The sequence below is a fragment of the Podarcis tiliguerta genome, assembly GCF_965153285.1.
Source record: "Podarcis tiliguerta genome assembly, chromosome: 5".
In the NCBI taxonomy this organism is placed as follows: domain Eukaryota; kingdom Metazoa; phylum Chordata; class Lepidosauria; order Squamata; family Lacertidae; genus Podarcis; species Podarcis tiliguerta.
Window position 1 is genome coordinate 65264123 of NC_139538.1, and position 13481 is coordinate 65277603.

General features: G+C 39.4%; 1 protein-coding gene across 24 annotated transcripts in view; it reads right to left on the reverse strand.

The window, feature by feature from the left end:
• The window catches only part of PCDH15 (protocadherin related 15), a 609044-nt gene that overhangs the window by 288521 nt on the left and 307042 nt on the right, over window positions 1-13481 (reverse strand). For all 24 annotated transcript variants that reach the window (XM_083441352.1, XM_083441358.1, XM_083441371.1 and 21 more), the window contains one exon: window positions 2798-2916. In XM_083441352.1, coding sequence (XP_083297478.1) covers window positions 2798-2888 — 91 coding nt within the window. In that variant the 5' untranslated portion in view covers window positions 2889-2916. The remainder of the gene's footprint in view (window positions 1-2797; window positions 2917-13481) is intronic.

A 13481-nucleotide genomic window follows, 5' to 3' on the forward strand; every position in this document is an offset into this window, starting at 1 on the left:
GAGGGAGCAATTTTCAGGATGTTTATGCCGCTTACATTACTGCCAAGTGGTGCACCCTGCAGGAAGCTCCTACTGTTACACACTGACCACACTGCTGATAATGCAATGGAAATGATGTGATGTGCTGTGGTGTTGCTCCCAAGGCATCACTCGACTTGTGGCCAGCAGGAAGTTGCAGAAAAAGCCTTGTACTACTTTGAGTGGCATGGGACATTTTTAGTTAAGAAAGCAAGAAAAGAAAGCAAAACCCTTGGTTTAGTAAGGTAAGCAGCAATGCCACCCTGAAAAATCCAGATAAACTTCTCACTTCCCCATGACTTTTCGCAAGTGTCATGTTTCAGGTCCTGTCACCCAATCAGTGGTTGAAAAAGATTTTCAGCCTGGCTCTACTTTATGTATGTCCCTTTTGGCTCCACTGAAACTAGCTGTTCTGATGACACAGATAGCCTCAGCAGCTGACTATCAGTATTAAACCAGGCAGGTGATAGTTAAGATGGTCTGTGACATCAGGGCAGATCAAACAGTAGGGTCAGGAATTAGATTTCCACGGATCTTGAGGAACTGTTGCAAAGCTAAATACCCTAAGTACCTCCCACCATACTGGTTGAAAACAAATTGGTTCAGCAGCTTCTGAGCTTTTCAGCTCTGTTGATGAAAACAGACAAGACAGATGACAGTTGCTGCTTATAAGGAAGGGCTGGTCTAAATATAGTTGTATAAACATACAAGAGTGTTGTGGAAAGTAGTAGCAGTCCTTTGATGCACAGCATGAACAACTAATAGTGGTTACTTTTCAAACCACCATTGCATATAACAAAGTAATAATGATCCATAGCAAATAACAGCATAACCCCCTCCCACTACCAACCCAGCTAAAATAATTTAAAAAACAAAAACGAAAAACACACTTTCCCATAGCAAAGTGATACAATGCAAAGCAACAGGCTAAATATGAACCTGGGGCTCTTGAAACCATTCTAGCACTGCCGACTAAAGAGGAGCCTCCAAAAACCAACTTTCTCTACCTCCTAGTGATTTAAGCAAAAGCAGCAGCAAAGTTTACCATGTGCTGGGGGATATATTTTGTGAGCCACAACTACTTGTCAGTTTGTACTGGAGAGGAACTTAATTTCTGGGTTATATTGGTGCCTTCTGGGTACGGAAGGCAGGCTGAAGAAATTAGAAGTTTTGAGTGTGTCCCTCCTGAATACTGTTGGCTCTGAATATTTAGACATTTGCTCATGATCTCAATAATATCAGGCCATAGATTCCTGTATAACTTAATGTTCTAAAGCAAGAATCTGTGACCTTTGAAGGACTCATTCAACTCATTACATAACCTGTTCCAAACACTATGAAAACGAACAACTCATCAAAACTTAGGTATCACATGAAATGCTTCCAGCACAATCTTATAAGTAGAAAATGACCCATATCTCACAATATATGTTTATTTACATATCAATCCTGAAATGGGGGAGGTACAAATATTCTGTAACCATGTAACAAGGTGACCAAAATCCCAGGAAAATTCATAATATGAAACAAGTCATGTGGCTGCTCTTGCAGTTTCACTACACTTTCCTAGAACCACTGCTGTACAATTGGACCAAAAGAAAAAGTAAGAAAAGGCGCTGACAAGAAATTTTGACAGAATATCAGATGAAAACATCTAGACACTTATTAAAACTCACATCCAAGATATGGTGTATTATAGTTAGTTCAGTAAAACACAATTGTGTGCATGCTAATCATGATCTATAGAATAATATATGGATTGTAGGATCTATGTTTTATTTTTATTGAGCTAATTTTCTTTCAGTTAAATAACATCATAAATAATGTTCACATGCTAATGTTTGCTATTTTTATTTGAAAACTGGAAATGATCTTAGAATGTTTTAAAAAGAAGAGGATACACATGCCCACAGAGCTGATTGGTCTTTCTGGAGGGGGGAATTTTTTCTCTGACTCATAGAGTTGAACCTTGCAGGTCAGGTAGGATGACCTCAAGGCAGTCTGCAACTACAGCATCCCTGACCGATGGCCATTCAGACTCAGCTTACCTATCTCTAGTAAAGGGCAGCCCACTACTTTATGTACTAGCCTGTCAAACAGTAGGACATTTCTCCTAATGTTTAGTCTGAATCAGCTTCCACAAACTTTCCATCAAGCAGAATCATTGGTTCTGAGTGCAATGCAAAACATTGTTTTGATGCAAAACATATGATGACTCCCCACATTTTGGTTTATACCATTTGGGATTTTCTCATGTTGGTGCCACCTTGCTATATCACACCATTTTGGATGTAAGTAGGCAAATCCGATAAGAAATAAATGTCCAGCCAAGGGGAAATAATAGCAGAAATAGAATGAAGAGCTGCATGCAGAATTGTCCGTAACTGTATAGGTTCATTCCAACTTGGCATCACAATTGCTACTGAAAATCAAAACTTTCAAACCATATGTTCACCATATGCCAAAACATGCCATCTTAATTCATCCTTCTGTCTACACTGGTGACCCAACCAAAAAACTATGGGGTGTACAAAGCTGAGGGTTTGTTAATTGCTCTGTAATGATTCTACAGTCTGCAGCTGTAATTCTAGGAGGTCTGAGATTATCATATATTCACAGAATTTGTGGGCTCTATCTTTTACCCAGCACTTTAGCCAAAGCAGACATAGGGTGGTCCTTTGAAGATGTGGGAGAACTTGCTTTATGAATTATATATTTATGAAATCAAGTATAGGTTTGTTTTTTTTCAGAATTATCCAGCACACAGAAAAACACTTACCATCATCATTCTGGGCCAAAGAATCCATGAAGACAGCAGAAACTGCAATCCCTATCGCTAACCATTTTGAGAAGCAAAGCCGCTGTAACATTTTATGTCACACTTCAATCAAGGCAGATCTAGAAGGAAGTAAAAGAAGAAGAAAAATCGATTTTAAAACCTGTTTGTGTAAATTCAGCTGAAAAAAACTGCTCGTTTGAAAGATTCACACAAAGACCATCATATATCTTCTATGTTTCGGGATACTGCTTTGGCTCAAAAGTAGACAAAATAAAATAGGCTAGGAGGAGTAAAAAAGAGGGATAGTTTTAGATCTGAGTGGTTTGTTTTTGCAGTGCATGTGAATAAGGAAATGAATGATGTTATGCTGCCATCTCAGCATACTACTTTGTGCAACTCATAGTTGTTTATTTTTGCTACAGTAACTTTAGAAATAATAGTGACATTTGTCATATCTCTATTGTACTTTGTAGAAAGTAATTGTTGCCTTTTAGTGTCTGGAAGTGAGTTTTATTTGTTATGTTCAGGAGTTTGGGTATAATCCATTATCCTGCTATTACCATCATTCCACTCCTCAAATCCCAGGTGAAGTTCCCAATCCCACAGAGCCATGGGCAGGGCATAGGGGAAGGGAGGAAGTCCCGTAGTGGGGCTCACTGTACTGACTCCTGCTAATGCGACTATTTCGTTGAAACTCAACCTTTATTTATGTTTTACTTTATGTTCTGTATATGCTTCCATTAAAAAAAAATAAAAGGATTAACTTTTAAATTCCTGAAGAATAACTCTGTTTTTGAGATAAATTAGGAACACACTGTTCAATGCAAAATCTTTTTTTCCCCTCTTTCTTCATTCCCAGTTGTTAGTCCAAATGGCTCAGTGAAAACACATGAACATTTGGGCTGCCAGAAAGGAGATTGTGGGTGCTTCACTTCTCCCTGGTGATTTGATCCTGCTCTGTATTGGGTTAAGACATGGTTTGGCATAGCATGTTATCCAAACCCAGGCTTGTGGTTTAGCTCTCTCCTAACCATGAGAGAGCGCCATGAGAGAGCTACTAACCAGCGCCTGCCAACCTAGCAGTTCGAAAGCACCCCCGGGGGCAAGTAGATTAATAGGGACCGCTTCCTAGTGGGAAGATAAATGGCGTTCCGTGTGCAGCTCTGGCTCGCCAGAGCAGCGATGTCACGCTGGCCACGTAACCCGGAAGTGTCTCTGGACAGCGCTGGCCCCTGGCCTCTTGAGTGAGATGGGAGCACAACCCTAGAGTCTGTCAAGACTGGCCCGTACGGGCAGGGGTACCTTTACCTTTAACCATGAGCTGTAACCAAGGATTGTCTTATGGCTTATGTCTCATAGTTTGTGCAGGGGAGCTAAACTGCAAACTCAGACAAACATGACCTATGACTGTACCATCTTAGCCAGGGATGCCACACTTTTAAATCCCTGTCCTGTGAAAAACCCAACACTCTAATCATCTGGATTTGTAGGAAACCAACACACATGCCCTTCTATCTCTCCCACCTTCCCCTTAATATTAAAGAGACCTTTTATAACTAGCTGTTACTTCTGCTTAAGAAATCTGTGCCATGGATTGATTGACTGACTGATCTTGAGCCAGTCATTTATTGATTTGCCTCTGTGTTACCGTACTTAGCTGTAAAATTGAATGGTTGCTAAACATATAAATGCAACATAGTATGTATAAATGTGTGTTCATTTATACCTTTATATATGTAACTGCTTTTGGCTCACAGTTGAGATCCCAAACTCTGTCTGTAGTGCTATAATACATATATTGGTGTGTATGGTGCCACACAACTTTTTGTTGGTTTTGCTGCAAGAGGCTAGTGCATCTACCCCTCTGGAAATTGAGATAATGTATATTAAGCATGTTATAAATGCTAAGTATTGAGTATTTTTCTTATAATGGCAGCATCTATGAAATAGCTAATTGTAGGAAGAGGATGAATGAACTAATCAGCAATACCCACCACATTTAATAGAGCATTTAAATTAGGAACCAGAAGAAAATGCCAAAGGATGCTGACAAGAGTCTCTTTTTTAAGCATGCAGGAATAAAACAGTAGCAAGGACACAAAATGAATAACATGATAAAGGCCCATATTAAAGTAAGTTTGATGCATTATTTATAGAAGTGTGAAACAATACAGGGTTAACTCTTTAAACTGCCAAATTTAGCGTATTTACTCACTGTCACTGTTCCATGATTATATTTTGTATTATGGTCACATAAGCAACACCCCCCCCGCGCCCGCGCACACACACACACCGCTTTCTGAGTCAGAGTCCCCCTTTCCTACCCTCAGCTCAACATCAAAACAATCTGTTCTGCCTTCATTCTCAAATCATTAAAGTCACTGCTATCATTTTACTTCCAGAAGTCAACTTTTCTTATCTGTGCATTTGCAGTGTCGTCTCTGGCAGTTATTTACATCACAAACAATGGTATCATGTCAAGACATTAAAGCTCCTCTCTGCATCTTTCATCACCTCTTTATATTCATTGCAGTCAAGAGAAAATAGGCTTGCCTTTAACGGGGGTAGGTGGCATTTTCATGGAAAGTAGGAACAGGCAAGCACATCTATCAAAACTTGAGGCACTGAGGAATTGCTCTTGATTTCTCAACTTATGATTTGTATGGTATTCGGGGAGAGAAAGCAGTCGTTTCAATTGACTATATGTTTTGAGCAAATTCAGCAAATAGATATATGACATCCGTTAGAAGGGAAGCCAACAAATATGATATATTTGAAGTAAAAGCTAGAATTCTTTTCAAAGATAGTTGCAGAATAATGAATAAAGGGCTGACAAAACTGGTTGTCGGAACCAATACTCTGATACGTCACTTTATTGTATGGAAAACCACAGTCCACCCTCATTCACGAATACAAAATTTATCAACTATTCTTGTTTTTTTAACACACATATAACCAACCACCTTTCAAAAAAAATAATCAAGGGGCTTTTGAATGCCATAGCACTTACTACAATGAATGGATAGGTCTTTGCCACGGGTGTCTACTTGGCATTGGTTTTTATATGCTCCTATTTTTTGTAGCGTTTTAAGCTGTTATTTAGCTGCTTTTATTACTTTCTGTACATTGTCCCAAAAAGTGTGTGCAAGGAAATAAATAAATAAAATAAAAAATACATTCCAAGAACTCCTAAAGTGGCACATCAGATGCTTGGGGATTGTGTGTGTGTGTGTGTGTGTGAGAGAGAGAGAGAGAGAGAGAGAGAGAGAGAGAAGGACACACAGAGTGGGGAGAGACAGAGGATAATGCAAGGAGGTGAAAAGTGGGCAAGACAGTAACACAACATTGTTTTCAAGGAAAAAACATTTCAATGCAAAAAATGGAAAGCTTTGAAGAAAAAGAAAAACACCTCAGAAAAAGTATACAGATAAAACAAAATCGGTGATGAAAGGTTGAAGGAATTGGGTATACTGAGTCTGGGGAAGAGAAGACAGAGGGTTTGACGTGATAGCGCTCTACAAATACCCGAAGGACTTTGACATAGAAAAGAGAAAATATTTGCTGCTGTCCCAGAGGGACAGAGGAATAGATGCAATGGGTGAAAATGACAGGAGAGTAGATTTTGGTTAAACATTTGGGGAAACCTCTTGACAGTAAAAGCAGCTTGTGTAATCAATTATCTAAACTGGTGGGTTCTCCCTCCTTTAAACTCTTGGAGCAGAGTCAAGTCAGCCATCAGTTAGAGATGCTTAGCCCTAGTTTTCATACAATGAATAGGCGATGGACTGGGTGGCTTACAAGTCCTCCTTCAATTCTACGGGAGGTATTTAATGCGTTTATTCTTTAGTGTAAGGATTTATGCTTGCACTTTTAAACTTTTCTCTCGTCTCCACTTTTCCCCAAGACTGGGTGATCCTCACATTTCCCAAACCTGCACCAGAGGATTGGAGGGAACTCCTAGAAGGGATTTAGGGTGCTCAGGTCTCAATGAAAGTAATGGGCTGCATCAAATGGAGAAAATCTGATTGGGGGAGTTGTTGGTGAGGTGTTAAACACATGCGCGCACACAAATTCTCTCAAACGAATCTTCCCAGCATTTCCACCACTTTGCAGTGAAGTAGCAGCTGGGGTTTCCAGATCCATGTCTGCTGCCAAATATTGCAGACCAGTCCTATGCATCTGCACCCCCCAAAACACCCATCTCCACCCTCCTTACATATCCACTCACAATGTAGTTTCTCTCTATCTGTAAGTGTCTTCTTGCTGCCTTCTCAATTCCACTGTCAATTCACCCTTCCATCCTTCAGCCCAGGTGAAGATGCTGGGTAATCTATGTTTTGGACACCACGGACTGCATTATTGCCACCTTCCTCTCCTTGAGTCGAAGTGTGTTTCCCCTTGGCGTGCATGCTTCATTTATTTCTCTTCCTATTCTCGGTTTCTTGACCTTGAGACACAGTTTGGCCATCCTGTCTTGTTCTCAGATAAACTACAGCATTAAAGGCCAACTATGCTTGGGGCTGGGGAGAGAAACAGCTACTTCTAACAATAAGGCATTCTAATTTATTTATTTCAGCAGAAGGGAGATTAATTGGCTATGTTGCGAACAGGTTCAGCAGATGAGACAGTCTGCAATATCCCATATTCCCTCTGATGCCTCTAGAAATGGGTCAACAATTTCACAAGCCTACGAATAAATTAATTCCCCAAAGGATCACAGTAGTTTGTTGAAGTGATTTTCAGAATGTGTGCCTGTGTATTTGTTGCTGTCAGCATTACAAAGAGGATACCTGATCTGAACTAAGGCCATTCTTCTGGACAGAGAAATCCTAATTCCATAGGAATAGTTGGGAACGGTGTTTTGTTTTGTGAGCCACCCAGAGAACTCTTATTATCAATGTAAGTAAATGAATGAATAAATGAATTCTGCTAGGAAAGGTTGGCTATTTAGGAGTAGATTCAAAGAGCATGGTTTAGTCCTCCTTAAGACCGAACCACTTTGGAATAGGACAATATCTCATCAAGAAGGAAGGGCTTCCTTCAGCCTTTTTCACATGTACCTAGGTTGAAACCTGCCTGCCTGTACTTGTTAAATTGCTTTGAGATGTTTTCTTTCATATAAAATAACTGAAAAATATCATATATAGTAATGACTATACCATATACTTTCTCTGAAGGTATGACTCAAAGCTTATGCCATTTAAAATGCACTAGCAAATCATTTTACATACACATGCATATGCTATTTTTAGAGATTAACAATGCAATCCTATGCATTACTCAGAAGAAAGTCCCATACACAACAGGGTGTACTCCAAAGAAGTGGATATCGAATTCCAGCCTTAGTCTGAATTGTTTATTTTGAACAAGGGACTGTATTTAAGTAAAGTTTAAACAGTCAATTGTGCTTTGTTGAGCTGATAAAATTAATTTGGAATGGTTGATTTCATCCCCCACAAGGCTTGTGAAAGATGTGATTCTTAGAACAATTAATTCATGGCATTTTAATTGAAAGTAGCGATGAATCATAAATATGCTCAAGTATGTTTGGATCTGTGTTCTATGATGCATTCTGAATACTTTTGAGTCCATGAATAAAACGTCCTCAAACTCAGCTCACATTCTAAAAATGATCACCTGTTGTACATATTGCCAAATGTGTTAAAAGCTGAAAGCAGTTATTCAAGGGCTGATAAAAACACGTCGCCCACGGGAAGACATATAGCAGGGCAATGAAGACAATGCGAGATGTTGCTAATTAAAAAGAGGGCTTTCTGTTGGTTTGACCTTCTTCTTAATAATGTTTTCAAATAGAAACCTCCCCATTTCACTTCCCAACTGTTACATACTTATTCTCTTTAATCCATTGTGAGAACACTTTTTTTTTTTTTTTGCATAATACAATAAACATACTGATTTATTTTCCTTTCCTGTTTTATTTTGAAATTTCATTTTTAAGGAATACAAATAATTTGAAATGGTTTCAGAATTCTACATCAATATATTTATATGTGCTGCTGATCACATACAAATTTCTACATGATGTTTGAGAAGCATCACTTTCAAATGAGTAGGCAGCATTTATTTAAGGCTACCCCCCCCCCTAAATACTTCAAAAACACAGGCAGATTTAGGGGAGAATGGCTGGTTTACATGCACTTGGTGCCCAATCGAGAGGGTGTTGCAGGGGCCTTGCAACAATAATGAACAACGGGGGGGGGGGGTTAAGCACAACACAGGGCACCACTGAAATTTTAAGAGCCAAAATCAGTCACTGGAAATACACATCTTTGATACTAAGTCAGCATGCTGAGTTGAGACCAGAACACTGAAAGTCTAATTTGTCTGGTTCTTGCACAATCATTCATTCATTCATACATACATATATGTCTCTCCCCCCCCCCTCTGTGTGTGTGTGTGTATGAGAGGATCCAGGGATATAACCACAGTTACCCAGATGCAATTTTCATGATTGCAGCTGTAATTATTACAAGTTCTCACTAAGGTGAAAACTTATGCCTGGGCTTTCTCACTTCAGACTACACCTAAAGACAAGCTGCACAGACTAAATTGCATTATCACACTCTACTCCATGCAAATACAGCAGCTCCCTGCATATAGAAAACTACCGTAGGTGTCAGGGGAATGTTCTAGCCTAGTAGTCTAGTATGTCTAGTAGACATACTAGTTTCCTATTTGAAAAGTTATTCTGTTTTTTAATTTTTGTTCTAACCCATGGAAGCATTCAGTCATGTGTTAATTTCTACCTGATTTTTGAAATGTCACAGCCTATGTTTTGCCACCTTAGTGAGAATCAGACGAATGATTATCCATGCAAGTAAATTATTGGTTTGACTTGTAGCCAAGATTTATTGATCCTGGAGCTGGATCTTTGTAATCAAGTCCTCCACCCATTTTGCACACAGAAAGGAATGGGAAATAATTTCAGAACCAACTTAAGGATGACAGCTCACAGTAAGAGCTGTTTGGCAATGCAAAGGACTACCTTGGAAGGTGGTGAACTCTCCTTCACTGGAGGTTTTTAAACAGATGTTGGGTTGCCATCTGTCAGGGATTATTTAGCTGAGATTCCTGCACTGCAGAGGGATGGACTAGATAACCCTTGGTACCTCCCAATCCTAGAATGATATGATAACAAAGCTCAGCTGTATCAAAAGATATGCCATTTTAGGCTAACAGAAGGACCAGACTGCATCCTGATGCTGTTCTTTCCCTTCCATTAACACTCTCAAAACATACCCAATTACAAACAGTAAACTTTCTCAGAGGTTAGCTATGAGAACAACTGATGAGATTTAAACTTCCAAATCTCCTTGAATGTGGGGAAGTGAACAATTAAACCTGGTGTATTCTTATATGTGAAATTCAACTTTTCCTCACACACATTAACAAATAAAACCAGATACATGCAATTTCCACGTGCAAACTAATTATACCACTCAAAAAGTGTTTCCCAAATACATACTTGCTTGTACAGAAAATCCTACTTTTAGCAAGTGATTGGCACACAATCCTATGCACATTTACTTAGAAGCAAGTCCCCTAGTAAGTGTATTTGGCAATGCAGACTGAATACTTATCTGCCTTCCTTTCCACTCTGAAAGTGAACACAAAATGTAAGACACATTTTCTTCTATATTGTCCTGATTGGAAAGGAATGGGATTTCACTTTAACTCTTAAATCAAGGAAGACACACACTGGAATTGGTAAGGAAAATATTGTAGCTTCTTCAAGTAATTGAGGGCACCTTTCTAGGATGGTTCGCTTTATGGTTTGACAACGACGCTCTGCAGTAACAATTCAGGGCTTTATTCTGAGTGCATCAAGCTAAGCCCATTTGCAACAGTGCTGTTAAACACTGCCTTTTGATTACAATGGCCATGTTCAGTTGTAAAAGTAAACCATGGTTTAGCGCTACATGGATGTAAAGTGTAATAAGCATCTCCTGAAGATGGCCCACAAGGCAATGGGTTTACTCCCGAAGGCTTTCTCATGAATGAATACAGCCACAAGGCAGAAGAGGCTTAGGATCAGAGTTTTCTTTCTCCCGGGCTACCTTCCCAGGCTGACAAGAATCATCTGCCCTACAGGATACAAATGCCTCCATATTAGCTCTATTAATACTCCCACTTGGTAATCTTTAGTACCATACAAATGAGGCATACTAAAAGGGAGATAACTTGAATAGATTTTATGAAAGTAGTTTCAGTGTCCACCCCACCCCCCGCATTTATTTGGCTATATTCACCCTCTATCATTCTGTAAAACCATTGTAACTGCACAATCCTATAGATGTCTAGTTAAACTTGTGGGTGCAATCCCCTATCAACTTACCTAGGAGTAAGGCCCACTGGACTTACTTCTGAGGAGACATGTATAGGATTACCGTTAAGTTTTATTGCGTTTAAAGGGGTTTACTCACAAGAAAGTTGGAGAAAGACTTGCAGCCTTAAAATTCATTTTCATAAGTTATAAGTGGACAGAAGTGGAGGCCTACAATATCTGACTTCATTTCCTCAAGATTATGTACTGGATGATAAATCAAAATCCACTATATTAATTGCCAAGTTCAACATAATCATTGCAATTTTCCATTATGCAGGCAAAATGAACAGAAGGCTGCCATTTTGCTAGGCCTTTCAATTCAAGGTGATAGCAGCAGTAGTGTCAATAAGATGTAAAATTTAATTCAGTTTCTCCTTAATGAACCTTAAGAGCTTAATAGCGCACATTTTAATTGAAAGTTACAGCAGTGCTAAATGTGAGAATCGGGGTGGCTCTTTGGGTTACATCCATGCAATTGGCAGAGTAACGTAGCTAGAAAAAAAGCTTCAGAGAATCAGAGTTCTATTATCAAAGGATAATGGGAAATTACAGAGAAGCAAGGCCTGAGACACAAGCATTGGGAAAGAGCTGCCTTGCAGGCATAAGTCATCTGAAAGCAGTGATGTATATCTTCCTCTAGGGCAGTAGTTCAGGCTTCACACTGTGTAGTTTCTCTTATCCACAGGGAGCACAATGTCACCCTATCTTGAGGACACATGCTGTACTAAACTGATGAAGTTTCCACCTGTCCTTAGTCTTCAGGGTGGTTTTGTTGCTATTATAAAAAAAGATTGCACTCATACAGTTCTCTTTCTAAAAGGAGCAACATCCTGTAAGTCTCTCTTTGTCTACTACCATCCATCTCTCAAAGGCATGGGTGCCTTGAGGGCCTGAGCAGCACCAGTCTCAATTCTGCCCTAGCCTCCAGAGCAAAACCTAGTCGCTGACAACATCTTAGTACAATGCTTCCCCAAAATTGCTAAACAGACAAGCTTTCAGAGAGGAGCTGCAGCATAATCTGGTCTATGGAAACCCACCCAAATGCTTACTCTCCTTCTTCTGTCCTCTGTATGCAAGTAAATTGGGGAGAAATGTAGTGGGTGACACCCTGAATCAGGGACCAGCAAACTTTTTCAGCAGGGGGCCGGTCCACTATCCCTCAGACCTTGGGGAGCGGACATAGACTATATTTTGAAGGGGGGAAATGAAAGAATTCCTATGCCCCACAAATAACCCAGAGATGCATTTTAAATAAAAGGAAGCATTCTACTAATGTAAAAACATGCTGATTCCCAGACTGTCCACAGGTGGGATTTAGAAGGCGATTAGGCCGCATCCGGCCCCCAGGCCTTAGTTTGCCTACCCATGCCCTGGATAATAAAGAAATCATAAGCATAACTGTATTACCAATTCAGAAACACTACACAGACCTGCATTCCAAATAAGATACAAAGATTTTTCTAGGAGGGATTTCCTCTTCAGTGACATTATTTATTTGGTTAAGTTGTGTGTTTTACTCACAAGACAGATAAATGATTGCAATGACAAGCAACCACCTTTCCTTGGAAGCAGCTCACACAAACTATCACATAGGGGGTTCTTCCCAAAGAGAGAAAATTGGAAATGTCACCCTAGAGACAGAATAGAATATAATTTCAGTGACAACTGTAGAAAGGGAGGGGTTTTTCTTAGAGGCAAGTAAACCAATATAGTTATTTTGTCCAAGGGTTGTAAAAGGTAATTACAGAAAATACTATGTCCTATAGGCTCTAATGAATCATTGTCTGCAAATGTAAAACCCTATAAAAAACTTAAGTGTTTGAACTTTTTCACTGACTTTTGCAAGGGAACATCCTGCAATCAATGATAGCTGAAATTGCAAGATTTATTGAAATAATCTTGTGGCCTGGTAGATAATTATAATTATCTAGATAATTATAATTCATGGTTTGGGGCAAGCCACTATGCTTCAGCATTCCTGCTTCACGGGGTTGTTGTGGAAATAAAATCAGGAATTCCTGCAGAACACCCTGAGCTGTTTACAGAAGAAAATAGAATGGAATAAACAAAGCCAACATAGAAGAAATCTGGTGTCGATCTGGTAGTTTTTGCTGAGACCACCTTGCAAGGAACTGGTCAGAACTTTATGGCCATCATGACAACCAAAGTTTTGACTTTTAAAGCCTATTTGCAGCTTTGAACTGGAGAACCTGTCTCTAAATGTGTCTTTCTATATGCGTCTCTTAAAATATTCACCAAAAGTTATTAACAGAGACCATTTTAAACAACACCATAAAAACTGTTGTACACCACCCCAGTCTCCGAGCAGTGTGAGAT